The sequence below is a fragment of the Artibeus jamaicensis genome, unplaced genomic scaffold (genome assembly GCF_021234435.1).
Source record: "Artibeus jamaicensis isolate MK-2021 breed Jamaican fruit bat unplaced genomic scaffold, CSHL_Jam_final contig_3174, whole genome shotgun sequence".
Taxonomy (NCBI): Eukaryota; Metazoa; Chordata; class Mammalia; order Chiroptera; family Phyllostomidae; genus Artibeus; species Artibeus jamaicensis.
Genome location: NW_026521738.1, coordinates 5,369,354 through 5,397,173, shown reverse-complemented (window position 1 = coordinate 5,397,173; position 27,820 = coordinate 5,369,354). Strand labels below are relative to the sequence as shown.

General features: G+C 43.4%; 1 protein-coding gene across 1 annotated transcript; it reads left to right on the top strand.

Moving 5' to 3' along the window:
* Window positions 1–7: 7 nt before the first annotated feature.
* On the top strand, window positions 8–27,705 carry PLEK (pleckstrin). Its single transcript, XM_037126296.2, has 9 exons — window positions 8–179; window positions 11,970–12,125; window positions 12,309–12,490; window positions 14,108–14,199; window positions 17,164–17,348; window positions 18,900–19,004; window positions 23,631–23,714; window positions 24,579–24,648; window positions 25,973–27,705. Exons 1-9 carry the CDS (start codon window positions 138–140, stop codon window positions 26,107–26,109), a joined length of 1,053 nt encoding a protein of 350 aa, XP_036982191.1. The 5' UTR covers window positions 8–137; the 3' UTR covers window positions 26,110–27,705.
* The last annotated feature ends 115 nt before the right edge of the window (window positions 27,706–27,820 follow it).

Sequence of the window (27,820 nt, the reverse complement as noted above, 5' to 3'; positions counted from 1 at the left end):
CGAACGCCAGCCAACGGGAAATTGTGAAAGGGACCTCACCATAGAAAAGCAGCCCACAACTGCCTCAGCTCTCCGAGGAGGCTGAGCTTCTGAGAGGATTTGCAGAGCGGACCCAGCCGTCTGTTTGCCCAGCCAGCATGGAACCAAAGCGGATCAGGGAGGGCTACCTTGTGAAAAGGGTAAGCAGAAATGCCACCTACCAGGGTGTCACTGGAGACGGGGTTGGGGAGGACCGGAGTCCAGCTTTGCCCTCTGTATGCACTCATTTTAGGAATGTTTAGTGCCAGACGTATTGGGCTGGACTAGGAGAACATCGCAGCATGTACAATGTTCAGGAGGAAGCCAGCACAGGTCCCTCTTCATTCTGGTTCGTAAAGGTGAACTAATCTAGCTCAGGTGTCAGCACAGCTGGATCTTGTGGGACTGAGAACTCCAGGCTGCAGGGTCTGAAAGGTGAAGGTCTAAGCAGAATTCCCCATGACTTACAGTGTCCTTCTCAGGAGCCACATATGCCTGTCATGCTAAAAGACTCAACCTCTTCTGCTATAGAGGTCACTTGGAGAGACTCTTTGTTATTTAAATTCTAATTGCCTTGTTTTTTTTTGGAGGAGACAAAGAAAAATATGATCAAAGATGAGCTGATAGTATAATGCTATAATTGTAGCTTATTTCTTGGGCTTTTTCCTTAGAATTGGTGCATTAAAGACTACCTTTTTTATTAGGCTGAAATCTCTTCATTCACATTTCTTAGTGAATTTATGTACCATGCCATTAGGCAGTAGATAGTGTGCCATTCTTAGGGCTGGAAAATAAGAACACAAATGCACTCAGAAATGCTTAGTCTCACTGGTGTGGCATCAGGAAATTAAATTTTATTAGTACCATGGTTTTTCTTCTGCTGGTGAGCGTGTGACATGTCACTGTGAAACTCCCCAGGGTGTGAAGTTCACACACAGGGCCTGTTACCATCCTGCGGCCAACACCTATATAAACAAGCACACTCACACTGGTCCAAGTGAACTATGCAGGTCAGAAATGAACTGAATTCAGTCTATTCTTTCAGATGCCCAGCTTTTTAACTAAATGACTGCACACTGTGACTCTTTTCGGTTGTTTGTTGATTTGATATTTTCGCCAAAATGTTCTACTTATAAGGACATTAAACAGCACACGTCGCCGCCTGATTCCCTTTTAAAGCTGGAAAGAACCTTAGATCATCTGGCCTCATTCACTCATTAGCAGAAGAGGAAATTGAGACCCAGAAGCTGGGTGACTGCCTAAGGTCACATGGCTATGACAGACCAGGAACCCACTTTTCTGACACCTGAGTTTCTGTCTTGTGGCCCTGAGCTCTGTCCAGTATACCAGGATTTTCTCAGAATACACTTAATCTGAGTTAGAATTTGCAATGCATCCATGGTAGTGAGAGGTGCGAGTGGATGCAGAACTAGAATAAGTGAGCCCTCAGCTGTTATTCTCTTCAGCTGGCTGTATTTTGAAACATTCCTTTGGAAAACACACACACACATACACACACACATACACACAAAGGTGTATGCAGACTCTTTGCAATAGGCTTATTTCTTTCCCGATTGCTTGGGTTAGTATCCTGAGAAGAGTGAGTGTGTGGAAATATTTTCTGCAAGGTTTTTTTTTGGTGGGGGCATGTTAAAAACAATTTCGAAATCTTGTAATGAAAATTGCTGCTATTAAGTGTGTATTTTCATATATTAAACTCTATAAATTACAAACAAGTACAAGACTAATATCTAATAAGTGACGTTGCTCCATTAGAAAATGGGGATAACAGGGTGGGGTTCTCAAGCACATGAACTTAAATGAACAGTTTTTACTCCTTTCAGAGCATGGCCTGTGAAAGCCAATTTAGAAACATGTAACTAGAAAGAAAAATAGTGAAATTTTATATTGCTATTTCCACAATTACAGGTTTGGTAATTTTTTCATTTTCTCCAGGACATTTTGAACACTCTTTGTTGTAATGTATTAAGTTCCCTAATTTCTCATGTTTAATGTTTTACTTTTACTTATTTACTTATTTTTAAAATCTATAACTGCCTTTTAAAATGATTTTATTTATACATTTTTAGAATGAGGGGAAGGGAGAGAAAAAGAGAGAGAGAAACCTCAATGGGCTGCCTTGGGCACTCCCCCAGTTGAGCACCTGGCCCCCAACCCAGGAATGTGCCCTGACCAGGAATTCAACCAGTGACCTTTCAGTTTGTGGGACGATGCCCAACCCACTGAACCATATCAGTCAGGGTGCTAATTTGTCATTTTAAAGAAATGCTGGGTTCAATAATATTCCCTTTGTTGGCTGCAGAACTACATTTGAGGCCAGAATTTCCTGGGAAGGTGCTGAAGTTCTTAACTTCTTTACATGTTAACTTTTTTTTCAGATACCTCATATATAGGGTTAAAAAATATATATTACCTACACACATAATATTATATGCACACACACATATAGGTGTGATATATGTGTGTATATTGTATATATTATATACACATACATATCACATATGTGTGATATGGTATGTGTATTACACACATATGCATTATTTATTGTATATAAATATGCCAGGAACGTATGCATATTATGTAGTAGGTGGTACATAAGTGATAAGGGTTATCAGTACCAGTGTTGATATACATACACTGCAATACATAGGAGCCCTCTTCCGGATTCACGTGGGGATCTATACTGGTTCCTGGGTTGGTTGCCAAATTAATAGCGAAGAAAGGACCAGGAAAACTGCTCTCTGACAAACCTTGACGATAGTTTTTGATGTTTTGATAGTGTTTGATGACGGCAGGCTGTCATGTATCAATCTCCCTCCCTGTTCATTTTTTTCTTATGCAGTTTCAGATATCTGGGTGGTAATGAAAACACCTTTCTCCTTATTCTTGTCTTATGAAATAATTTTATTGGCAATAAAGATGTTTGGGGTGGAAAAAATTCAACATTAAGAAAACTCTGGTGAAAGGATTTTTGTCAAGTCAGAAATCCTGGGGTCAGTAGTCAATGATATTTACTATAAAACGTTTCTGCTTTTCTTCTGTGTGAGGTAACTGTCCACGTTTTATGATGCAGATTTCTTCCTTTGCCTCCTGCCTAAGATCTTTAAATAGAGATGATGGCTAAGGGAAGAAGAGGAAATACATAATTCTGTCATTTTGCAATTTTTCTCATTTTTAATAAGAGCCAGATTTCCTTGCCTCAGAATCTTGCCACTTAAAAAAAAAACCACATAGAGGTTACTATAGGGACTAAAAATGATGAATACTTTTTCTTTCACTTTCTAAGTTCTAGCTGGGCTAGTAATCAAACTAACAGAGAACGAGTAATGGGAGGAAATAAAATTTTAGTACATGCTGATGAAAAATTTACGTAAGCATGAAAATTCCAAAGGTAGTGAGGCAACATTGGCTTTTTCTTCTTCTTTTTATTGTTGTTCAGGGACAATTGTTTCCATTTTCCCTCCACCTCTTCCCCCACCCCACCCACCCGTTTGCCCGACCCTCAATCCTACCCATTTTTGGCTTTATTCATGGCTCTTTATACCTGTTTCTTGATAACCCTTCCCCTTCTTTCCCTTGTTATCTTCCTCACCCCTCCCCTCTGGTCACTGTCAGTTTGTTCTTTACTTCAGTGTCTCTGGTTCTATTTTGCTTGCTTGTTTCTTTTGTTGATTAGGTTCCACTTAGAGGTGAGATCAAATGGTATTTGTCTTTCACTGCCTGGCTTATTTCACTTAGCATAATGCTCTCCAGTTCCATCCATGCTGTCATGAAGGGCAGGAGCTCCTTCTTCTTTCTGTTGCATAGTATTCCATGGTGTAAATGTGCCACAGTTTTTTTATCCACTCATTTACCGATGAGCAGCACTTAGGTTTACTTCTAACACTTGGCTATTGTAAATAACTCAGCTATGAACACTAAGGGGCATAGGTTCTTCTGAACTGGTGTTTTTGGATCCTTACAGTATAATCCCAACAGTGGAATTCACAAGTCAAAACACAGTTCCATTTTTCATTTTTTGAGGAAACGCCATACTGTTTTCCACAGTGGCTGCACTAGTCTGCATTCCCACCAACAGTGTACTAGGGTTCGCTTTTCTCTATAATCTTGCTACCACTTATTGTTTGTTGATTTGCTTATATGATGATTGATGTGAAGTGATATCTCATTGTGGTTTTAATTTGCATCTCTCTGATGGCTAGTGATGCTGAGCATCCTTTCATATGTCTCTGGGCTATCTGTATGTCCTCTTTGGAGAAGTGTCTGTTCAGGTCCTTTGCCCATTTTTAAAGTGGGTTGTTTGTCTTCCTGGAGTGGAGTCATGTGAAGTCTTTATATATTTTGGAGCTCAAACCTTGTCTGAGGTATCATCGGCAAATGTATTTTCCCATCCAGTTTGTTTCCTTTTCATTTTGCTGAGATTTTCTTTAGCCGTACAAAGCATTTTATTTTGATGAAAACCCATTTGTTCATGCTTTCCTTTATGACCCTGACTCTAGGGAACACATCAGTAAAAATATTACTACATAGAATATCTGAGATTTTCCTGCCTGTGTTCTCTTCTCTCTATACAACATTTTTGACAAATAGGAAAAGGGGCGGGAGAGGGGATCTCAGATTTCAGAAGTGAGAATGGGTGATTTACACGCAGTTGAGAAAGAGCAGAATGTACAGGGCAGGTAAGCCCTTGCTAGGTGACTCAGGAACAATGGAACACAGGGTATCAAAGCTAAAGGTCCCTTCCTGAAGCCCCCCACTTACCACATTTGATTCAAATTAGGTTAAAGCAATATTCTAAGATTTCCTCACTGGAGTAGGTTTTACTTTTCTCTTTTCTTTTTTAATAGTTCATTTTTATTGTATCTTTCTTATTACTGTTTATCCCCTCATAACCTCTTCCACCTCTACCCACTCCTCCTCAACACTACTGTCCTTGTCCACGAGCTCTTTTTTCTTTCTTGTGCCCCCTGCCCCAGCCTCCACTCACAGTCCACGCCCTGCCCCCGCCGGAGCTGTCAGCCTGCTCTCCATCTATGAGTCTGTCTCTATTGTGCAGGTTATTTCAGTTTGTTTGTTAGATTCCAGATATGAGTGAACTCACATCTGAACCTCTTGGGCAGGAAAGTGGGAAAGACCAAAGTTTCTTTCTGAGTTCTTTTTTTAAAAAAAATCCTCACCTTAGGATATGCTTATTGGTTTTAGAGAGAGAGGGAGGGAGGAGGGGGAGGGGGTAGATAGAGAGAGAGAGAAGCATAAATGTGAGAGAGAAGCATACATGTGAGAGAGAAACATCGATCTGTTGCTTGCTGTATGCACCCTGACCAGGGATTAAACCCGCAGCCTAGGTGTGTGCCCTGATCAGGATTGAACCTCTGATCTCATGGTGTACGGAATGGCATTCCAACCAACTGAGCCACCTGACCAGGACTCTGAGGCTTATTTCTCAATAACCAGCTCAAAATTGATATCCCAAAAGGCAGTTTCAGGGTGGAAAACTTTGGTTCCTTTCACTACCATGTAGCAGCCTGTTACTCTGAGTATGATCTCATTCAGTCCTAACCATCCTATACAATAGTGTCCTTACTCCCATCTACAGATGAGAAAACTGAGGCTCAGAGACAGTAAGTGACATGTCCACAGTCAAACAACCAGTAACAGGAACACCTGGGATTCAAACCCAAGCTTATCTAACAGCAAAGCCCGTGGTCTTGTCGACCCCGTGCAGCATGCTGAAAGGCAGGACCACCCAAGCCAGCAAAAGGAAGGTCAGGTGAACTTGCCAGACAGAGCGAGAGTGGGGCCTGGACAAACTGTATTATGGGCAAGCCTGGGTTTTGTGACCTCAGCCTCCCTTTCTCTCTGATTAGGACTTACTTCCATTAATAAACATAAATGTCTTTTGGAGGTCATTGAAAAGAAACTACTAATTTATATATGTTTATAAGCATAGCTTTAAAAAAGAGAGAGGAGCAGGTTATGCAGTTCATAAGCTGGACTCTTCCACGTCACGTCCCAAACCAACCATATTCCTAGAGGTTTATGGAGCAAACTGTTGTCGAACGTTTGACAACCAGTCCAGCAGGCACTTCATGCAGCAGCAGGAAGGACCCAGAAAGCAGCTTAGGATTTGGGGTGGCCTGTTATGCTGAGAGAAAGCACAGGAATTGGGGTGCCCAAGGACAAGTGGGCTGGGCAGGAAAGAAAAGGGTCTACAGAGAGGCTGGTAGAGGGAGGAAAGCCTGGGGTCGAAAAGAGAACAGGAGTCCGGGCTAGACTTCTTTCATACAGCTACCTTGTCTTCTGGACACAATACTGTTAAAGAACCTCCTGTGATTTGCACCCATTGATTCCCATTCTCATAATAGCTAACAGACGTGGTATTTGCCTTGCAGCAGGGACAGATCTAAGTACTTAACAAGCTGATGCACTGAATACTTATAAGAACCCTACGAAGTAGTTACCACTGTTAGCCTTACTGGACGGATGAGGAAACTAAGGTACAGAGAAGCAGAGCCTTGCCCAAGGTCACCCAGAGCTGTGCCTAGTCCTGGTTCATGCGGCCCTCTTGGGCTTTTATTGGGCTGATTTCTCTTTTACAAAGCATTGTGGTTGTGATGGGTGATACCCAGGTAAACTGTATGCCAGAATGATTTCCCAGAATTTCCTAAAAAACTATGTACTATTATCTGTCTATATGGCAATCACTTTAGAGGACCTACTACAAGCCAGCCATAGAGTATTATTTCATTTAATCCTTTCGACAGTGGAAAGTAGTACAATATTATTTTTGCTGTACAAGTGAGGAGACTAATGTTTAGAACAATTAAGTAACTTGCCCATAGCCAGATAGCTTGAAAGTGGCAAAGTCAAGATTTGAACCCAAATTCCTAAGGCAGCAGGAGCCATGCTGGTAAGTACTCAGCACCATTTCTTTATGCTTACCTAGTATGACTTTACTGAGAAATTGTGCAACCTGAAGGATTTTATTAATGTAGAAAAACATATTACCGAATAGATTAGTTTCCTTGCCTTCAAAGAATTGGAATAGGCCCATAATAACCACTTCTCTGGGATGTTATACAAGTGATTTCATGGATCAGGCTGGAAAACCAGAAGGTAAAATTTACAATGCGGCAGAGATAAAGATATAATTTAATGCCACACCAACTTAAAATAACATGTCCCATGCGTGTGGGATAAATGATTATACTAACTCACAGTTCTGCTTTAGTTAAATACGTAGGTTTAGACCATAACGTAATTTTCCACTGAGTCCCAGCTCTCAGTCTATACCTGAAACGAGAAGTTTAAGGGAAAGGAGAAGTTGAAGGAGGTGTCCTTGCTCTGTGGGAAGTGACTTGGGAGGAGTTCTAAACGCCGGAATAAAGTTGTTCCAACGCTCAGCAGTGGGTGGGGGCTTCTCACAGTGAAGCTGCTCACACGGAGGAGGGCATGCCCCAGTTTGTGCTTTCCTCCAGTTGAACTGGAGTCTTGCCCCAACACCGGGCTGGTGTCTGAAGCACAGGAGTTTCTCTATCATTATTTGTTGAATGAACCTGTCTCCAGGAAGGAACTTGTCTAAATCATAGAAACCAAGCAATCAGGGGTCCATACTGTAGTTAATTTTAATGTGTTAAAAATTCCTAATGAGGCCCTGGTGGGTATGGCTCAGTTGGTTAGGCACCATGCCACAAACCAAACCTGAAATTTGCGGTTTTCATTCCCAGCCAGGGTGCAAGCAGAGGTTGCTGGTTCAGTTTGGATCGGGGTGCATAAGAAGGGCAACCAACTGATGTTTCTTTCTCACCTCTATGTTTCTCCCCCTCTCTTTCTCCTTCCCTTCCCCTCTTTCTAAAATCAATAAGCATGTTCTTGGTTGAGGATAAAAAATTTTCCAATGGGTATTCATTTTTAGATGATCATGTTAAATATATTTTAAAAATTTATTTACCTTTGGCTTGTAGGTGAGACCCAAAGGTTGGCAGGGATATGTCATAGGGAATCATCGGGATCAATGGGACAATAGCATCTTTGGAATAGACGTTAGAACCTGAGGGGTAAAGGAATATTAAGTATTGAAATGACTTGTAATTAAATTTTCCACCCAAGGCCTGAATTTCTTTTGCTATTTCACAACAAGCATACTTGAATGCCTCTTGTGTCAGGGAACTCACTAATTTAACTTTCTCTCTTAAGTCGTACAGCAAACTGTTTTTTTCTGAAACCTTCACAATCTGTGACAATGTTTGACACTGTGAAGACAGTCCTCACCTGCTTTGCCTGTTCTTTTTGGGGCTAAAACCCAGCCATTTCTTCAACAATTTCCCAAAAGAGATGCCATCGTGTCACTCTCTTTTGAACAGGCTCTGGTTTATCTGTGGCTTTGAGGTTTCCTGAGCTCAAGGTCATTTTCTAGGCGCACCTAAGAGGCACAGAATTACAGGAACTAGGTAGTGCTTATTAAGTGCTCACTATGTTCTAAATACTGTCATAAGTAATTTACATGGATTATTTTACTTAATCTCCCAATAACTCTGAAAAGTAGATAGTGTAGCATTGTTCCCATTTGCCAGATGTAGAGAATGAGGTACAAGAACTTGTTCAGGGGCACATTGCTGGAATGCGGCAGAGCTGGGGTTTGAGCCTGGGCCATGCAGCCCCACAGCCTGCAGTCACCTACTGATTATACTCTGTTTCAGTTCAGAGTATTACTTCTCTCACTGTAGATCTTATGCTCCTATGTAGCCTACAATGACTTTGGGGGTTTTTGGACAGCCCACACCAAACTGCTGAGTCATAAAGCTCCTTTTTTCATGCCTATTTTTCCAAATTTCACCAATATGCTTTATAAATCTTTAAAAAATTTTATCAAAGAGTTATATCTTATTTAAATTTTGTTTCTCTGAAGACTATTGAGAGTACATTTTTATGTCTATTGAGCCTGAATATTTTTCTTTTGAAAATGGCTTGCTTAGATTGTTTGCCCATTTAAAAAGTTGGGACTGTTTGTATATTTTTTACTGATTCTAAAGAGTTTTTTAAAACATATTAAAGATATTAACTTAATTATATGATAATGTATTACAAATATCCATATTTTATTTCACAGGGTTTTATTATTGTACAGAAGTTCAACTTTTTATGGTCAAATATGTTGTCCTTTAAGATTTCTTCTTCCAGTGTTGGACTCTTATGCACTAAACTATACTAGTCCCATGATGACTAACAGTTATTTACTGGGAAATTTCAATAAATCTGACTCAGCATTTAAACCCACCCACTGCGACAAGTAATTGTACAAGGTTTTATCTACAATGGGAAAAAACAGATGTGTGCTACATATATTATTAAAACATTTTATGATTATGTAAAATTATAGTCACATGATTTTATGAGGTTATATGTATAGCTAGTTAGGTGGCCTGAAAAAAATGATTTAGATTCTAGTTACTCAGAGCTACATGAGAACCAAAATAAAGATGGCACCTGAGGGGAAGTGGAAAGAGCATACAATTGGGACTCAAAAAACCTGGACCCTAGTTTCAGTTCCACATTTACAGGTCACCACACATTCACAGGTGTGGTGAGCCCCAGACATTGCAGGGTCACACTTCCAGCTTTGGTTTGGGGTGAGCTCCACAAGGGCTGGTGACAGGAAGGTCAAATACAAGGGAGCAGAGAGGAGGTGCTGTCAGGTTGCTGCGGTGAGAATCTGGCTGCTGTCTCAAGCCTGGGAGGAGAAAGATCACCCGTAGCCCATCATCCTAGCCTAACTAACCCCGACCAAGTCTGGAAGAGAGTTTGCATTTTATGGAGAAGCTCTCGGTTCTCTCCTTTTACAGAGGATCCGGCTTCTCAATGTTCCTAATGACGCTGAGTCCCAAGTGGCACATCCTCCTTCGACAGACCCCTAAGGCTATGTTTGAATTAGGAGATTTACTTTGTCTACAGAAGTAATACAGTGCTGGCTAACCTCTCCCAATTTATCCCAATTCCAAGGTCAAGAGCCCTGAGAGACTGTGGCAGTTATTAATTTTTGATAGGCCTGAGGTAGAATATAACATTTTAGACTTGAAAGGCATTTAGCAGTCACTTATTCCAGCTTTTTGCTCCTAGGTCTGTGAAAATAGTTCTTATTATTATCAGTTATTTTAATTATCTTATTAAATAGACTTGTGTTTGTTTACCTTTAAAGTGTATCCCTAATTTTAATATATTGTAGTGTCGTGTGTTGTCCATGTATTAATATTCCCCAATTATATTTGAAAAATTTCAAACCCACAGAGAAATCAGAAAAATGGTGCAGCTACCTGTATACTCTTCACCTGGGTTTACCAACCGTTCACACCTGGCCAAGTTCGCTTTCTCTCTCCATGTCTCCACATTCTATATAAACACACACAGATTTTATGATAATAAGTTGCAGACATCTGACTACCTCACCCTTAAATACTTCAACCAGCATATATATTCTACAAATTAGGACATTCCCCACAACTTTCCGGTTTGACGTGCTGTTTTGCACTCTGCCTGCCACGTTTGAGAGTTCCAGTTACCACCCTTGCCAACTCTTGCTTGCTCTTCTCAGTCCCTTAAAATGTTAGATACTTCAGTGGGTGTGCAGAAGTACCTTCCTGTGCTTTTAACTTGCGTTTGCCTGATGAACAATTATTTGAACACCTTTTCAAGTAATTGAAAAGGCATTTTGGATAACCTCTTTAGTGAAACGCCTCTTTTGGTCTTTGCCCATTTGAAAAGTAGATTGATTGCATTTTTCTCATTGGTTTGTGGGAACTCTTTATATTCTGGATCTGAGTTTCTCCCAGATAAGTGTAAAACAGAAAGGCATTTAACTGAACTTATTTCATGTGTTTGGACAGTGTCCAACCTCGCCTATTTTAAAGAAAGGAATACAGTCTAGTGTTAGTATGGAGAGTCATTCTGCCTGTGCAGAAAAGAGATAGTGTTTTATTTTTAATTTTTTTCAGTAACTAAAATAAAGGAAACACTTGGACAAGTGAAATGATAGCCCCACGAGTATTTACCCTTTTTGCATAACTAGACTTCCTTTTTGGGCAACTGGACCTTTATATAGAGCTCTTTGTATGTTCAGATAAGCAGCTGGACCTGCTGCGAACTGGATGATAATTCTGTTTTTGCAGCCGTCATGACAGGGTGAGCTCGTGGGTCCCAAGAGGCAAAGTGCCCTATTTTCTTCCTTTTCCAAAACTCTCACAAAATGTAGACAAGAAAGAGCGACTTCCTTGGGCCAGCCAGAACGGCTCTTTATTGCTACAGCAGCAGTGGACATTAACCCAAATTGACCACTTTTCAGTCAGGATTTTCCTAAGAGCTACAGACATGAACACTAGTGCTCTCTGGCTTTACAGACTGTTTTGCAAGGGATTTTCATACAGATCAGCCACCCCACATGCAAGCTGCTGTCTGAGTTTCTTCTTGACATTCACATTCAGATAAAAGCTGATGAGACCAGAGGATGGACGTGACTGCAGCGAGCACGCCCCCATTTCTGGCCTCCACACCTGTGGTAAACACAGCCACTGGGATGCGCCACTTTTCCAGTGAGTCCTGTCAGGCATCGCTAATGTTCAGTGGAGTTGGCACTGCACATGATGGGCAGGGTTGGGAGCAGAAAATAGGCCCAGAAGGCCAGGAAGAGCAGAGGTCCATACCTTATTCCCTTAGTAATGACCCATGAGGGGCTTATGGGCTGATTATAGAGATGCATACAGTGAAGAATGGCAGTCCCCTCCTCCCTTAAAGGCTGCTTTCCCAGCACCCTGGTCACACAAATGTGGGTCACCTGTGTCCACACTGGTCAACAACAAAGCTATTTACAGAGTCCTGCGCCATCTATAGGATAGTTTTAGAAAATATTGTTTCATGGCTTTTTTTCCCCCTCATTACAGGGGAGTGTGTTCAACACCTGGAAACCCATGTGGGTTATACTGTTAGAAGATGGAATCGAATTCTATAAGAAGAAAAGTGACAGCAGCCCCAAAGGAATGATTCCCCTGAAAGGAAGCACTCTGACCAGCCCTTGTCAGGACTTCGGCAAAAGGATGGTGAGCCGTCATTACTCGCCACAGTCAATGTTTTGTCAGACACTGACCTTGGGCCTGTACATAGCCTACAGTATGGTGGTGGCTAGTCCCCCTCCCACCACCCACATTGCACCCTGCTGTGTTTCATAGGGGCCTCAGGCCCTTGAAAATAATTATTCCTAATGGGTATGTTTTGATTTTTAGTTTGTGTTTAAGATCACTACGACCAAGCAGCAGGACCACTTCTTCCAGGCAGCCTTCCTGGAAGAGAGAGATGGCTGGGTTCGGGACATCAAAAAGGTCATTAAGTGCCTTGAAGGAGGCCAGAAGTTTGCAAGGAAATCCACCAGGAGATCTATTCGACTGCCAGAAACCATCGACTTAGGGTGATTTTCTGTGTTTGGTTCCTTCCATCCCTTCCTTTTTCCCCTTTGAGGAACTCTCACGACAGGTACTGTTCTAAGGCTTGCTTTGGTCACCTCTGAAGGCTGTATTCACTCTTCCAGGTGGACTGAAGGAGTGATTATGGCTTCTCCAAGGCCTAGCAACTGAGGAGAGAAAGCTGGTGGAGTGTACATTCCTCATTTTGGATAATGTTGGCAGAGAAAGAGAAAGAGCCAGAGAGAGAGAGAGAAGAGAGAGAGAGAGAGAGAGAGAGAAAATTTATTGCATTTATGAAGTAGCCATAATAAGCTAGTGTTGATAGAAAGCTTCAAGATCTCTAGGAAGAGAGGAAAAGACAGGGGCTACGCATCCAAGTGTGAGAGGTTTCAAGTTCAAGTGCACACATTCACACTGTCAGCAAGGACCAGCCAAGCTGAACACCCATCTTAGACAGAAGCCATTTGTGCCATGACCTGGTTTAATGACCTCTGACAGTGACTGGCTTGGAACTGAAGGTGATGGTTGTTGTCTAAAGGTTATTAGAGGTTCACAGGTAAACTCAGCCCCTGCCAGGGGTTGGGAACAGGGTTCCTTCCTTTCTTGCTGCACATTTCATATCTTCAATCACATGAGTTCCCCCCTTTTTTTTCTGGGATTCTTGTTGTTTCCTGATACTTTTTCATTTATGTCGAGTATAACTTGAAATAGGAGCCCAGGTGGAAAGAATTCCACTGGCTGCTAAAAGTTTTCAATAAGTGTTCTGTTTACACAATGAGACCCTGAGAGGGACTGAAGATAAATCCTTTCTACAACCTAACACAAGAATTGCACGTCACAGGAGTGTGACAAAGTTTGCACACTGAGCTTGGTGAGACTGAGCACCTTCTCCCACCAGGAAAGCTTTTTGGTAAAGACCCAGGAGGAGGTGCCTGGTCTAGCTGCAGCCACTGGCTGGGGTCGTCCAGTGACCACACTTCTGGCCATGGCTATCAGAGCTGAGTGGGAATGGTGTTCATGCTACGTGGAACCACATGATACATGGAAGTGCCCTTCTGTGTAGTTGCAGTTTCTCTGATCAGGCTATCTTCAGTTTACTACTTCAAGGACAAAAATGGGAACTTCTCACTATTGTGCCTTGTCTCATAATTGTTAGAATAAGAGATAGGCTTAATTAAAACATTCACTTTCCTGGAGGCGAATGTGTACTCTAGATGGTCTTTTGAAGGACACTTAAAGAACTGGAACATGGGAATTGGGGGACGTTAAAAACCTGAGTGTGTATGGAAAATTGGACCTGAGAACTTTTCATCTTTGCCACCTGTTTGGGGGCAACTCTCTATCTCAGGCATTAGGTGTTAAATCAACAAAGAGCTTAATGAATTTAAGAAATAATTATTACGTTCCTAGTACGTTTTGTTGAATGCTGGGCAGGCCACAGCGTTATGTAAGTACCAGCTCTGCCCTCGAACTACTTGTGATCCAGTGGGGAGATTAGAGCAGGGGCCCCAGGGGAGGGGAGAAGCTTGTGTTCAGGGCCAGCCCCTCCAAGGTGGACGCCCCGAGAGGACCTGCCGTTCTGAAACGCTCCTACTCATCTGTCTGTTCTCATCTTTGTGCAGTGCTATGTATTTGTCCATGAAAGACCCAGAAAAGGGAATAAAAGAACTGAACCTGGAGAAGGACAAGAAGATTTTTAACCACTGCTTCACAGGTAAAAGGCCTTGCACGTCTGAAAGGGGCAGCTGGGGAAGGCAGTATGGAGTTCCTGCTCTGCCTTGCACGTGGGGTGGGGTGTGTGCAGCATGCTGGGGGGATGGGGTCATGGGACAAAGACTGGTGAGCCTGAGAATTGAACTTACCCAGTGTGGACGCACAAAGAAGGGTACAAAAGAACTTTGCTGTCCAAGATATTGTTTTGGAAAGTCCAGCTCTATCAATCAAAGGGTCATTTTTTACTCCCAATAAATAGTGTTATGTTAAAATAGACACAGAGTTGAATAAAATTATAAACAGGAGATAAGCGATATAAGATAAGATTTAAGTGACAATATGAGGGATGTCTGAGGTTGCATGGAGTCAGGCGTTACATGTTATGTGTTCAGGTAGACGCTGCAGTGGTTACAAACGTGTTCCTTGGAGCTAGACTGCCTTTGCTCAAATCCTGGCTCTGCAGCTTGCTGCAAAACCACAGGCCAATCAATAATTTAGCCTCTTTGTGCTTCGCTTTCCTTGTTTATAAAATGGGAATAAACATCTGCTTTACTGATTTGCTGTAATGTGCTTAAGACAGTGGCTGACACACACTAAGCACCACTCTGGGCCAGCTCTCAATGTGGTTTAGACAAAAGAGCTCACAAGTCTGCAAAGGCAATCAATTCTGCGAGTTCAGGAAAAGGAAATAGTTCAGAGGGTTGTTGAGATGAATAGAAGATGGTGCCTAAGTTTGACCTTAAAAGGTGGATAAAATTTCAATAAGTATTTGCGGGGGGAAATTCTGATGAGATGGTTAAGCAGAGGATGGTGAGTTCAAAGTTGTGAAGAAAAAAATATGAAGAACATGCATTTGTAAAAGAAAATGACCATCTTGGTAGTGCCGATGGTTCATTATGGGACAAAATAGGATGTACAGTTAGTTGGGCTTAGGTTTGATGGCAGGCATGGCTTGCCTAAGATGGAGCCATCAAGGGAAGAAAACTCTGAGAAGAGACAACAGCTGTAGAATCCAGCGGACAGATAATTCATGCAAATGGCCCAAGTCAAGATCAGGAAGTTGGAGAGTTAGATGATGTGACAGGGTAGTATCCCGTGGGAATTCAGCCTCCTGGGGTGAAGGCTGAAAAGCTGGCCAAAATTAACATCAGATTAACATTAACATCAGAAAAGCCAGGTAAGATTTGGGTCCAGGTACCAAGCCTGGGTTGTGGTGAGGGAACTGACAGGAGCGGGGCCCTGACTCTGGCAGGACTGAAGTCACTAAGACAAAGCCTTGGACAAAGGGAGCAAGGTGGAAAGCAGGGGAGGGGTTATGGATATAGATCTAGGAGGTGCAAGGTCTGGGCCAGACTTCTCTCTTGTGTGACATGTTTCTGCGTCCCATAGTGCGGGGCTAGAACTTCCTAAGTCTCCCCCATTGAATATCAGGGTGGATTCTAGAAATTCAAGGGCTGGGGGAGTCAAGCCTTTATGTAGGACTCAGGTGTTCTCAGCAGCGACCCAAGTCTGTGGCAGAGACTGGGACCCAGGCACTTCGGACATGTGATGGAAGACTTTGAATGTCAGGTGACGGGAGCGGGTAGACTGAACCTGTCTTCCAGGCCTCTGCATACCCAGCTGAACAAGGGTGGGATCCGGGGGTTAGGACACTTACGTGAAGGCCTGTTACACGTGTAACTCAGGGCTAAGGTCACTCAAACTTTCTCAGCCTTAATATTCTCATCCGTAAAATGTGGTCTGCAATGATCACCTTACCTCTTTAAAGGGTCTCTGTGAGGACTAAAAACAGAAATTCAGTGTTCACTAGTTTATCCCTCTAGAGAAAGAAAAGGAGACAAAAGCCTTTCATATACAAAATCCATGGAAGGCTCACAACCGACTGCTCTCAGGCCTGTTCCGGGGATGGCGTACTCTACCACCCTGTCAGATAACCGGGACTCGCCGCCTGTGCTGTGGGCTCTCTGGTTGGCTACATTTGTAAAGAACATGTCATTTTTAATGCAAAGCTTCACTGTAGTCTGCTAATAAGCAACCCAATTCATGGATTAATTTCATTTTATTCTCTTTGCAATGCTCTCCGAAGTAGAAGGTTGATGAAAGGACTCTTCAAGGTCCTTGCTACCCTGCAAAACTGGTGTGACATTCAGTGCAAGTGTCATGGTCAGGTTTTAATTTAGGACATACGCATCTGACCAAGTTATTTCCTGCTTCAAAACTTGCAGTGGCTCCTCATTGCCCAATTATTTGATGTGCCATCAAAGCTCTCCCCTGATGCTGTGCCTTCCTCTTTCCATTGTCTCCTGTTGCCTTTTCCCCATCCACTCCTTCTCTTATATCCCCAGCAAGGCTGCTTCGTGCCTGCGTGAGTCTGTTCACCCTGCTGCTCCCTCAGCCTGTGCTGGCTCCTCTCCGCCCCTGCCTTTTAAGCTTGGCCAACATCTATTATTTTCACAGCCTGGGCCCAATGTCACTTCCTCTATTAAGTTTTCGCCAACAGTGCATGCACAACCGCTCTCCCCCACCCACCCAGTCTGAACCTTCCTGCAGATTTGGCCCAGTAGCTCCACTGAATTGACCCACAGCACAGCAGCTGTTACAATTGCTTATCACCCAGCTCTCCACTCTGGATTCCTCAGGTGTGTCTCCCCCAAACCCATCACAGTACTTAGCACCTACGAGATGCACAGTAAATGTTTGTGTGTTAATAGAATAAATGAGTGGGTTCATAAAACTATTTCTTTGATGATGCATTGCTTCTTAAAGAACATGTAGATTTAAAGAGAAAAAAACCCCTTTATTTGGTTCCTTAGTTTCCAGGTGTCCATCACACTGATTTTGTTTTTTCCTTCTTGGAATCAGACAAATCACACACACGGATATGCTCTGGCGCTTTCCAGAGGTGACCGCCAGTGTTCATTCTTTGGTTAGGAGAGTTGACCTTCCCTCTGACGGTCCCATCCAGGTAACTGTGTCATCGACTGGCTGCTTTCCAATCAGTCTATGCGGAACCGCCAGGAAGGCCTCATGGTCGCCTCCTCCCTGCTCAATGAAGGGTACCTGCAGCCTGCTGGAGACCTGTCCAAGAGCGCGGTGGATGGGACTGCGGAACAGCCTTTCCTGGACAACCCTGATGCCTTCTACTACTTTGTAAGCGAGGCAGCTACCTAGCTACGCTCCCTGCAACGGAGATTGCTCTGGGCGGATTCTGGGTTGATTTCAATTTATACCCACATCCGTGAAGGAGAGGCCCAGCCCTCCACTGAGAGTTATTAGATGTTCTCAACTTGAGAGCTGCCTCCAAACTCAATGCGTGCCACATCCAAGTAGTTCAGTTTAAAGGAAAATATTGTTTATTTGAATAGTTTTCTTTAAAAGGACTTTTAAAACTTTACTACATCTACTCTTATTCTAAGCAATAATTCCTTTATAAAAACTGACTAGGCCCCAGTGCATGCTGAGCACTCTCCGAGACAAAGGAGATAACAGCAGTTTAAAAAAACAAAAATCGCAGTCTTCACAGAGCTTCCTTCCCTGAGGGAGATCCATACAATCACAATATGCTAACTGCATTTTTCCTAATGTGCATTGAAATACGCGACTTAATACAAAATGCGTGTGCCTGCGTTCCCTCCCCCCATCATCTTGTCACTACTCGTGGGAGGCTTACCACAGATTGGGAAACACTGTATTACACAGTAAGGACCTAACCTTGGGCCACGTGGCAAATCCCGCAACAGTGGATTTCTAGGGGGATTTTGGTAGTTTATTTCTGGAAGTTACTTAAGAGCCCTTTATAAAAATTATGTGAATGTCCCAGAGAGAGTTTCATTTCACTTTGGGGGAACTTCCACTGTCAGTATGCATATTTTTCAGACCTTTAATTTGGTTGTTTATAGCCACTTAAATGTGGGATTCTAAAAATACCCATCATAGTGGCTCCTCTTCCTCTGTGGGATTCACTGCTTGCTTATAGCTGAGCAAGGCTTAGCTCCCTGCTGACCTCGGAGGGTGAAGCTGAGCGCCAGCTCTTGGCCTCCTCACAGTGAAGGGGCTGAGTGGCAGAGATCATACTGGAAGTATTGTTACTCAGTGATTTATAAGTTAGCCAACTCTCCTTTCAAGGATGCAGCCATGGGGTCCCAAAAGAAGGAAGGCTTTGAAGAAAGAAATGTGCTGAGCTAGTCTTAAAATACAGGGTGGGGCAAAAGTAGGTTTACAGTCGTTCCTGTGGAAAATAATACAATAACCAATAAATAATGATAATATAAGAAAAAACTCTGGTGAACACACAATATAATATAGAGATGATGTATTACAAATTGTACACTTGAAATCTATATACTTTTACTAACCAAGGTCACCTGAATGAATTCAATTAAAATAAGAACAAACTGTTTCGTGCACTCCACCTTGTGTGGCTTGGGCAACCCAAGAAAATGAAACAACATCAACAACATCACAGGCATGCAAACTAGAAAGGACAAGCCATCTAGAAGCAAAACAAGGTGGGAGGAAAAATGAGATAACCAAGGACAGCCTTTAACGTTCAAATTGGGACATAAACCACAGGAGGAGGAGAAGGAGCCTACCCCAGTGCCAGGCAGTCAGGGAGGAGGAGGGGTTGCGCTGGTGAAGAGGGTACAAGTAGCAATATACCTAAGACCGGTCTACTAAACTTGCTATTTTGTTTCCCAATAGCCAGACAGTGGGTTCTTCTGTGAAGAGAATTCCAGTGATGACGACGTAATCCTGAAAGAAGAATTCAGAGGGGTCATTATCAAGCAGGGATGTTTACTGAAGCAGGTGAGAGACCATCACTATCCTATTCTAGCCTTTCCCTCTTCACCCGGTTGTTTTTCTTTCTAAACCACCAAGTTGTATTTATTGGGCCCATAGTCAACTAGTACCTGAAACCCACAGAGTGAAAGGTAGACAAATAGCTACGGAGATAATCAAAGTGGCGTTGGCCAGGAGGAGTGAGGCAGGGCAGAAGATGCACTTTGAAAAAAGGAAACTCTTCTTTTATCAATATCGTAGGAAAAAGAGATGTTTCAAGAAAAATATTGACTTTTTAATTAGCTGGAGGAAATCAATTGGCTAAGAGATGCCATCCAAAAGACAGACATGTTTCATAATAAAAGTGCTTTCATTTGCTTATCCTCTTCCCTACGAAGTAACTGGGAAACAGTTATAAGCCATGCCCGGAAGAGGAACATCATATATTGTGAGAACAAGAAAAGGACCAGTCCAGCCTGTGGGTAGGACATAATGAGACCAAATCTAGGGCATGCCTGAGGTCAATTCCGCAAGAGCAGCAGCAGACAAAGGTCAAATCTTGTTGGGGAGCACGGAATGAGTCCTGGGGGGAAGTCGTGTGCGGTTACCAAGTGTCCACAGGTATAGGTTACTGTTAGTCTGGGAGGCAAGGGTTGGGTGAGTGGAAGAGCTATAGTTAGTTACCAGGTGCCGAGGCATGAGATACCAAGGGGTAAGACAGAGGGTGCGAGGGCTGGGGCTGAGGGAGGGAGCCAGGGCCAGCACCTAGTAGAGGCAGACGCAACAGGAAGGCAGGGGAGTATTCAGGATGAAAATCTGATACTGGCACATCTGCTGCGGTATGAAGCAAGGCTTTGCCTTTCTGGTTGTGCTGTGAGCTGTCTTAAAGGCACTGCTCAGTATAGAACAGGGAGAATCTTGTTGCTGTAAAGAGATTTTTGTGCACTGTCTATAGACCCCATGGGACTGAGATTTGACTGATCTCATAAAGGGGCCCTGAACCTTCAGGGCAAAGAGAGGAGAACCAGTGTTGGACATATATTTACATTAAAAAAGGGAACTTGAGCTAATTGAGATTAGGTACAGATATTGATTTTGAGTTTCATCAGAGCAAGTGGGGAATTAGCGTGGTAAACTTACCGCATATCAGGGTCCTAAGAAACAGTAGGGCGAGGGTTTGGGAAGAATTCACAGACAATTCTCATAACTTACACGACAGGGTGACCAGTGGCTAGATTAAAGGAGAGTCACAGGAGCGAGGCCAGCCTTACGCTGGGAAGACGGACGGAGTTTGCCCACTGCCGCTTCCTCTCTGGTTCTGCCAGACACTCCTGCCTCCCTGGCTCTCTGATTACAGGTGCTCAGAGGTGGCCATTAAGACACATGTCACTTGGGAGGGAATTTCATTATTTTCTTTTTTTTAAGGATTTTATCTATTCATTTTTAGAGGGTAAGAGAAGGAAAAAGAGAGGGAGAGAAACATCACTGTGTGGTTCCCTCTCAAGCGCCACATACTGGGGACCTGGCCCACAGCCCTGGCATGTGTCCTGACTAAGAATTGAATGGGTGATCCTTTGGTTCACAGCCCACGCTCAATCTACTGAGCTATGCCAGCCAGGGCTCATTATTTTCTTATGTTGATTATTCCTCCTGTAATTCTATTAATACCTGTTCTTGAAGTAGTTGATCTGACAAGCCCTAGTCTAAAGAGGAGCGCTGAGAAAACTGAACACGAAAGTTGAAAAGGGGTGAACAAAGACTGAGCTGGATGGGTGTCGTTGGTGCAGAGCACCCCAGTGGAGACCCTGGGTGGTCAAAAACTGGCTGAGGATAGAGGGCGCCTGCGTGGGTGTTAAGGACAGTGGGGACCAGAAGTAGGCCTGCTTCTGTGTCTTCCCTCACCTCCCTTCACTTGGCCTTGGACAGCTACAGTTTAGCCTTAGCTAGCCCAGCTGGCACACATCGTAATCCTCTGGGGACCTGTCAGCACACCAGGCTGATACAATTGAGTCTCTGGATTTTATAAGCTCCCCACGGGTGTGCGGCCAGGGCTGAGAACCACAGAGCTGGCTTTTTTTCTTAACAGCTAATTTATCCTATTATCAAATGCTACTGTACAAATAGTCTTCCATATAAACTTCCTTTAAACATGAAGAAAACAGCAATCTATGTGCATTCAGGAATTTTGTTCTTTTACAATATTTTCCCCTCTTTTTTAGGGGGGGCTTGGGAAGGAACAAAAAGCTCTTTTATTTGAATTGACAGCCCTCTTTAATGTTTCCAATCACTTAGTCCAGTGGTTTATAACCCTGGTTTATATCAGAGTCATCTAAAGGAAGTTTTAAAAATACACTTTTTAAGTGCCCTAAAAACTAAGCCACCCTGGGTCTACTGCTGGGCGTTAGCCAAAGTTAACGTGCACGGAATGCTTATAATGAAAACGGCACCTGTGTGCCACACCTTAGATGGGGGAGTGGCTGTGCCCAGCTGGAGGTCAGGCCCCTCCCCGTCCCACCTGGCCTCCCCACTTCTCCCATCCCAGGGGAAATGATTCTATTTGAGGAATGTAACCAATCTGAGGATGAATGCCATTGGATTATATTCAATATAATTCTTTTCAATATAGTTTATTCTGTTGTCACAATACATAAAATATTTGGTTTCTCAACCAATATAAATTCTTTGATGAGGAAGGACAACGTGTTATACTTTTTTTCCCCCTCATATCTGTTACAAAGTTCAGCATCCTTCTTGGTCTATAATAGGCAGTAAACATTTGTAGAATGAATTCAATCAAATATAAGCAGAGGACTTTGACAGACCAGCGACAATCCTTGGCACCTGCAGGCATACATGCAGTCCCTAAAATCCCTCAGAAAATACTCATTGGATGAGAGACGGCCAGCCAGATGCCCACTTACTAACATCAGACTCTTCAGCATGTCACGCTGTCATGCTAGTGAGGGCTGTAAGGGAATGTGGTGGTTGGCCGGGGTTGGCAGATCTCACATCTTGCATTACCTCGCTCTTCCTTGGACTCATGACAACTCGGTACTCACCCAGTAGTCCCACAGGAGGACATGCTACCTGTGTCTGCAGGTCAGGATGCAACCATATGGGCAGAAACTTGAGGGTCCACATTTCATAGGCAGCACTGACCAAGGCAAAGAGCAGACATTCTTAAGGACAATTTCAGAAGCGAGTGCTTTGCAGAAACCATTCTGGACACAAGATAGCAGGTAGAAATATTCTGGGTTCCCCCTTGGGACTCCACAGGGTTCCTAGATTCAACCTTCAGGCAAGTGAAAGACTTGAGATGAGCTCCTTGATAAAACCACTGGCCAAGTAACTCAGACCCATTCCGGAGGACTCCCTTCAAACTCCTCTGACCGGAATCATAAAGGAGAGGCTGTTTGCTAGAATTATAAGTGTTTTATTGCTTTCTACACAAGCACAATGAAAAATGTTGGAAAATTTATTTATGAGCCTGCCCATATGTGGCATGTTAAAGAACAAAATTCTTTGTATTGGCAAGATAGAAATTATATATCTTTTCATCTAATAATTTGTTTGGCTTCTGAGTTATAAGTCACTTGGATTTCTGTCGGAAGTCATACACTCAGGTTGACTGTGACATTTTAAAAAACTGCTAAAAGCTAGTTGGAAGGACTGGGTGAATTCAAGGCAATTACAAAGAGATACGAAGCAGCTTCCATGTGCCAAGCACAGTGCTGGGCGTTAGAGGACAAATTCTGCCCTCAGAACCCACAGTCTAAACAGTGTCAGTGTTCAATGCCATTAGAAAAGGCTGAGCCCTTTCTTCCCCATCATGTCTGGCACAACAAGCACCCCTTCTCATTTCCTTCCACGCTGCCTCGGACGCTGCCTGACGTTAGTCCCTGATAACGTGGTGCCTGAAGCATTTCCTAATGACCTCTTTTTACCTTGTTATCTTGCCCTCGGTTTATCTTCAATCTAGCAAGAAGGTGCATTCTGTTTGTTATCACCACATTAATCACTTCACTTCCAACTCAGCGACAGCCCCACCTTTTGTTTTTACGGAGTCTCTTTCTGCTTCTCCAACCTTGACTCGACTACTCCTTATGACCCCTGCCTCCGAGTCAGATTGCTCTTACTAGGCAACATCTGAATGTGCCTGTCTCACTCGCATGGATAAGGGTAGGTCTTTATGAGACTTGCTTTGACGTCCAAACCCAGAATCACATATCTCTCTTTTAGTTTTTTTGAAATCCATTGTCTTCTATACCAGTTATTTGATTTGGATATTTGCTCTTGAAGTTTTACATCTAGGCTATAAGCTCTATGAAGAATAAGGCCATGTCTTAAATCTTGTTATAGTCAGCACATTACCTAACAAAGTACATTGTATATACATAGTACTTTCTTGTGTAATACCAAGTTGGACGACCTCTTAGAAATAATTTAATCTGTAGTTTAATAATATCTAAATTGTTCATGGGACACGGTGCTATTTCTCTGACAAGGATCTGGGCTTGGGCCTGGTTTTCCTGAATTTAGTATTTCAACTATTTTCCTTTTTTTTTTTCCAATTCAGATTTATTTGTTGGTACTATGTGTACGGAATGATGCTAAGAACTCTTCATTCTTTTCTTACATTGCTCTTGGATATAGGGGCATCGGAGGAAAAACTGGAAAGTGAGGAAGTTTGTTCTGAGAGAAGACCCTGCCTATCTGCACTACTATGACCCTGCTGGGGTGAGAGCCTCTGGTCAACAAATCCATTCTTCTAGAAGCCTCCACTGCATCTATTCATAGGGCTTTCCATCCCCCTTTCTGCCCTGTGGATGTACCCTTTTTTCTTCTCCCTCCCACTTTTATTTCTCCCTCCCACTTTTATTTCTCCCTCCCCTACCTTTTCCTGCCTCCTCTTATTGCAAAGATTTGAAATTCTAGGCTTGAGGTCAGCATAAGCTCAGGGGTGGAAGTAAATATCATTAAATTGTCACTTATTAGTCAACTCAACATAAATTGTTTTTGTTTGCCCCTATGTAACATTTTCAGAGGGACCCAATTAGTTCAACATTTTGCTCCTGGTTTAATATGCAAAAAAGTGGGAGCCACTTGCATGAAAGCAGTGTTTAAATGTAGGCATTTAGACTGTTGAGTATTCAGAAGGGGGCTTTTCTTCAGTAAACTGAGGCACCTCTAAAGCATAAAGACAACACCGTCTGGGCTGGGTCCTCAGCCTCTGCTTGCAGTGAAGGGCTCTTTGATTCCCTCCCGTGATGAATAGTTGCATGGGGCCGAAGAGCTGTGGAAACATGCACCTCGTCTCCCATGGGATGTGATGAGTCAGCCCTTCCACCTTCCCTCCCACTTTCCTCTAGATATGAAGCTCAGCTTGACTTGTGTTTCTTCATTCTGCCTCCTTGGGTGACGGGGTGGAGAATCTGGTTGGGGTTTCTTTTAAGCTCCTTCTGCTTTTATCTATTTGGGGGGCCCTGATCCATACCAGAGCAAGTCTGTGTGGCTTTTGTACCAACAAGATAAGGTGTATCATACATTGTTCCTTGGAAACATAAGGAAGGACTCCTCTCTCCTCTCTCCTCTCTCCTTTAGGGGGAAGATCCCCTGGGAGCAATTCATTTGCGAGGCTGTGTGGTGACCTCAGTGGAGAGCAACCCAGATGGTAAGAATGAAGTTTTCTCTGAGACAGGTGTGTCTACTTAGGCTCCCTTCCCACACATGGGCATCCTGAGCCAACAGCTGTCAATCATTCCATCGATCAGGCATAAACCCGAATGAATTGCTGTCTGAAAACCTACTGTTCCCCTACTGCTGTGCTAGCTCTTTGGGTCTTGAGGAGTTGGGGAGTTTTGTGCCTGCCTTGAGTAAATCTTGAGCAATGCTGAGAAAAATCTTTCACATCAGAACTGGCTCAAACGGAGAAATTTGTTATCTCCCGTTGCCTGTAACTGGCCCATGACATTCCTTAATGGGAGGCTTTTACGACTGGAAAATTTCTCACAAAAAAAAGAAACAATTGTGCAGTGAGTGGAGGGTGTACCTGGGTTATAGTCAGGTCTGTGCTGGTCAGTTAGTGGCACCACCTTGGGTGAATCACCTAAGTGACCTGGGTCTTAGTTCCTCCTCTGAGAATGAGGGACCCAGATGACCTCTGGGTCCCCGACCACAAGCCTATCACTGGGTGTGTGCGATAAGCCCGGTGGTGTAGATCTACTCCTCAGGTGCGGGCATGGTGGTATCACTGCGCAGATGTGGTTTAGATGTCCAAACCCTGGTTTTGCCTTGGTATCTTGGGTTTATGATGTTGTAGACACTCATGCGAAACCACTGCAGCTGCAAAAGCCTAGATTTTTTTTTTACTGCCCGTGAATCTGCTCACTCCCCTCTCCCCATTAAGCCCCGTTTTAGTGTGGGGGTAGGGAGCATCTTGCTTTTTGATTCGAGGTGGATATTTTAAGTCTTGTCATAGTATTGGCCAGGTTACTGCCTTCACCGTTTTAGCAGAGACTGTAATTTAGCCTTTGATAAGACAAGTTCAGGCTCTACTGCTGGTACTGGTGGTGCGCCTGGCTATTTATTTACTTATAAATTTAAAAAACTATGTTAGGGTCAGCCTTTCATTTGTATTATGAGTAAAGGAATTACTCATTAGACACTATCAGAGGCTACTCATTGGAAACTATTGGTATGCAAAAGTGAGACATTTAGTTTGTTTGTAAACTCTAAGAAAATGTTTCTCCTTGAGTGTTTCACTTATTACTTAAACACATACACACAATCATACTATGTACCTGTCTATATAAATTGTACTACAATTATATTATACAACAAATATATATGATCATTAAATGATGATAAGTTTGAATATTACATCATTGATTTTCTTAGAACACTCAAAACACTGGGATTCCATTCCTTGCAGAAGGAGTGAACTAGGCAGCCTTTCCGGTGCCACGTGCACTGCCATTCACATTCTCTCTCACCAGGCAAGAAGAGCGAAGAAGAGAACCTCTTCGAGATCATCACGGCTGGCGAAGTTCATTATTTCTTGCAAGCGGCCACCCCCAAGGAGCGCACCGAGTGGATCAAAGCCATCCAGGTGGCCTCCCGGACTGGGAAGTGAGGATGCACCTTCAGCTCCTCGTCAACCTCCTGCAGAAACCCCACGGATAAGCTCAGTCCAGGATATGTTCACTTCCGATGACACCTCAACAAGAGAGGGCCCAGGGATGGGAACTTTTCATCCGCGGGGGTTCTAAATGTAACTAACCACATGCCCCGCAATGTTCACCTGCACCCCCCACATGGCTCACCGAAGTCTCTCTGCCACTCTCCGTATCCCCCAAGCAGATATAGCAAGATAGCAGGCTATGTGGCGTGGGTACACTGCTTAATCTCTCCAGACCCCAGGTTCCTCTTCCGGGAAATGAAGGAGAAGTTCCTCCTAGCTTACAACCCAACAGCCCTGTGATTCTGATACCCATGGTCATCCAGCTGGTGTCCCTTCTTGGCTAAATCTTGGCCTTCAGAACCGGAGACAACACCTTCCTTTAAAATTGTTCCCCCCAAAAAGAGACATAAATTCCTTTTACTCTTTTCCACCTCATCCCCTTGCTCTTGGCCACAAGATTATGTATCAAAACGAAGGAGACCTCTTGTCTTCCTTCCTCCCTCTACCCAGAAACTTCCTGAGAGCCAGCAGTGCAATGGTGGCTTTTAGGTTGGAGCCTTCTTTCACTTACTACATACAGCCTGGAAAGTTATTATGTCCTTATGGTGTCTTCTGAGAAAGGGACCCGAGGAAGCCAGGAGTAGCCGAGCTCTTGTCCATGCCTGTAAGCCACTCAGAGCAGGATTCACCTCCCACTTCTGGCTTTTTGAGAAGGGTCCATCTTTGTCCCTTTCAGGAGCATTTCTCTATCATTTATCGTAATTAGGATAGGAAACTCCAAATCTTTGAGACTGTTCCATTTGAGTGTTTGCAGAAAAAAAAAAGTGGCCATATGAGTTCCTTTAATGGGTTCGTTCCATGGGTAAGGGGCCTGGGCAGCTGCCTGGCTAGTGTGCCCGCAACCCCAGCTCCAGAGGCTGCAAGGGCCGGACCACCGACAGGCAGTTGGGCTGATGGGTTTATACAAAGACAGCACTGAAGGGACGGTCCTAAGTCCAGACCGAGCTAGTGGAGGTGGCCGTCAACGCTGACCAGTGCTTTCAGTTCTCAGTTAAGGATGCTGTGGTTGCACCTGAGCTTTAAGCTGTCGCAGCTCCTGCTTGGCCACGAGGGGCCTCATGAACCCATTTTCAACCAAAGTAATCTGACCTAGATTCAAGTTGGGTACCGGTGTCCAGTTTTTGTTCCTGTCTACGAACTAGTGATTCTTAGCCAAAACTGAGAAATAAACCGGACACTTGTGAGAAGGTGTGTTTCCCAATTTCAAATTTTTAATTTTACGGCCCCAGTGAGGAAAGGAGAGTGGAAAATTCTTCCTGGTTTTATCGGCTCTCTTTCCTCCCTCAATTTCACACGATATTCACAAGGTTCTTCCTACTTCCCGATTGTTTTATCAATGGCCTACTGGGAAAAGACTGCCTTTTCCTGATTCTGTAGTAAAATGTTTTCTTAGAGCATTCACAGTAGTTTTTCTACTCGGTGTTAAATGTATTTATTAATATGGAGTCCACTTTATGTTTTGAAATAAACATGACTATGTTCAGTGTCTTTTTGGTGTGGCGACTCGAATGTTTTGTATCTCATTAACAATGATCCTTTACTGCGACCCACTTGCATTGACTGCAGATAATGCCATTTCTAGTCTCTCAGGTCGTCCCAATGA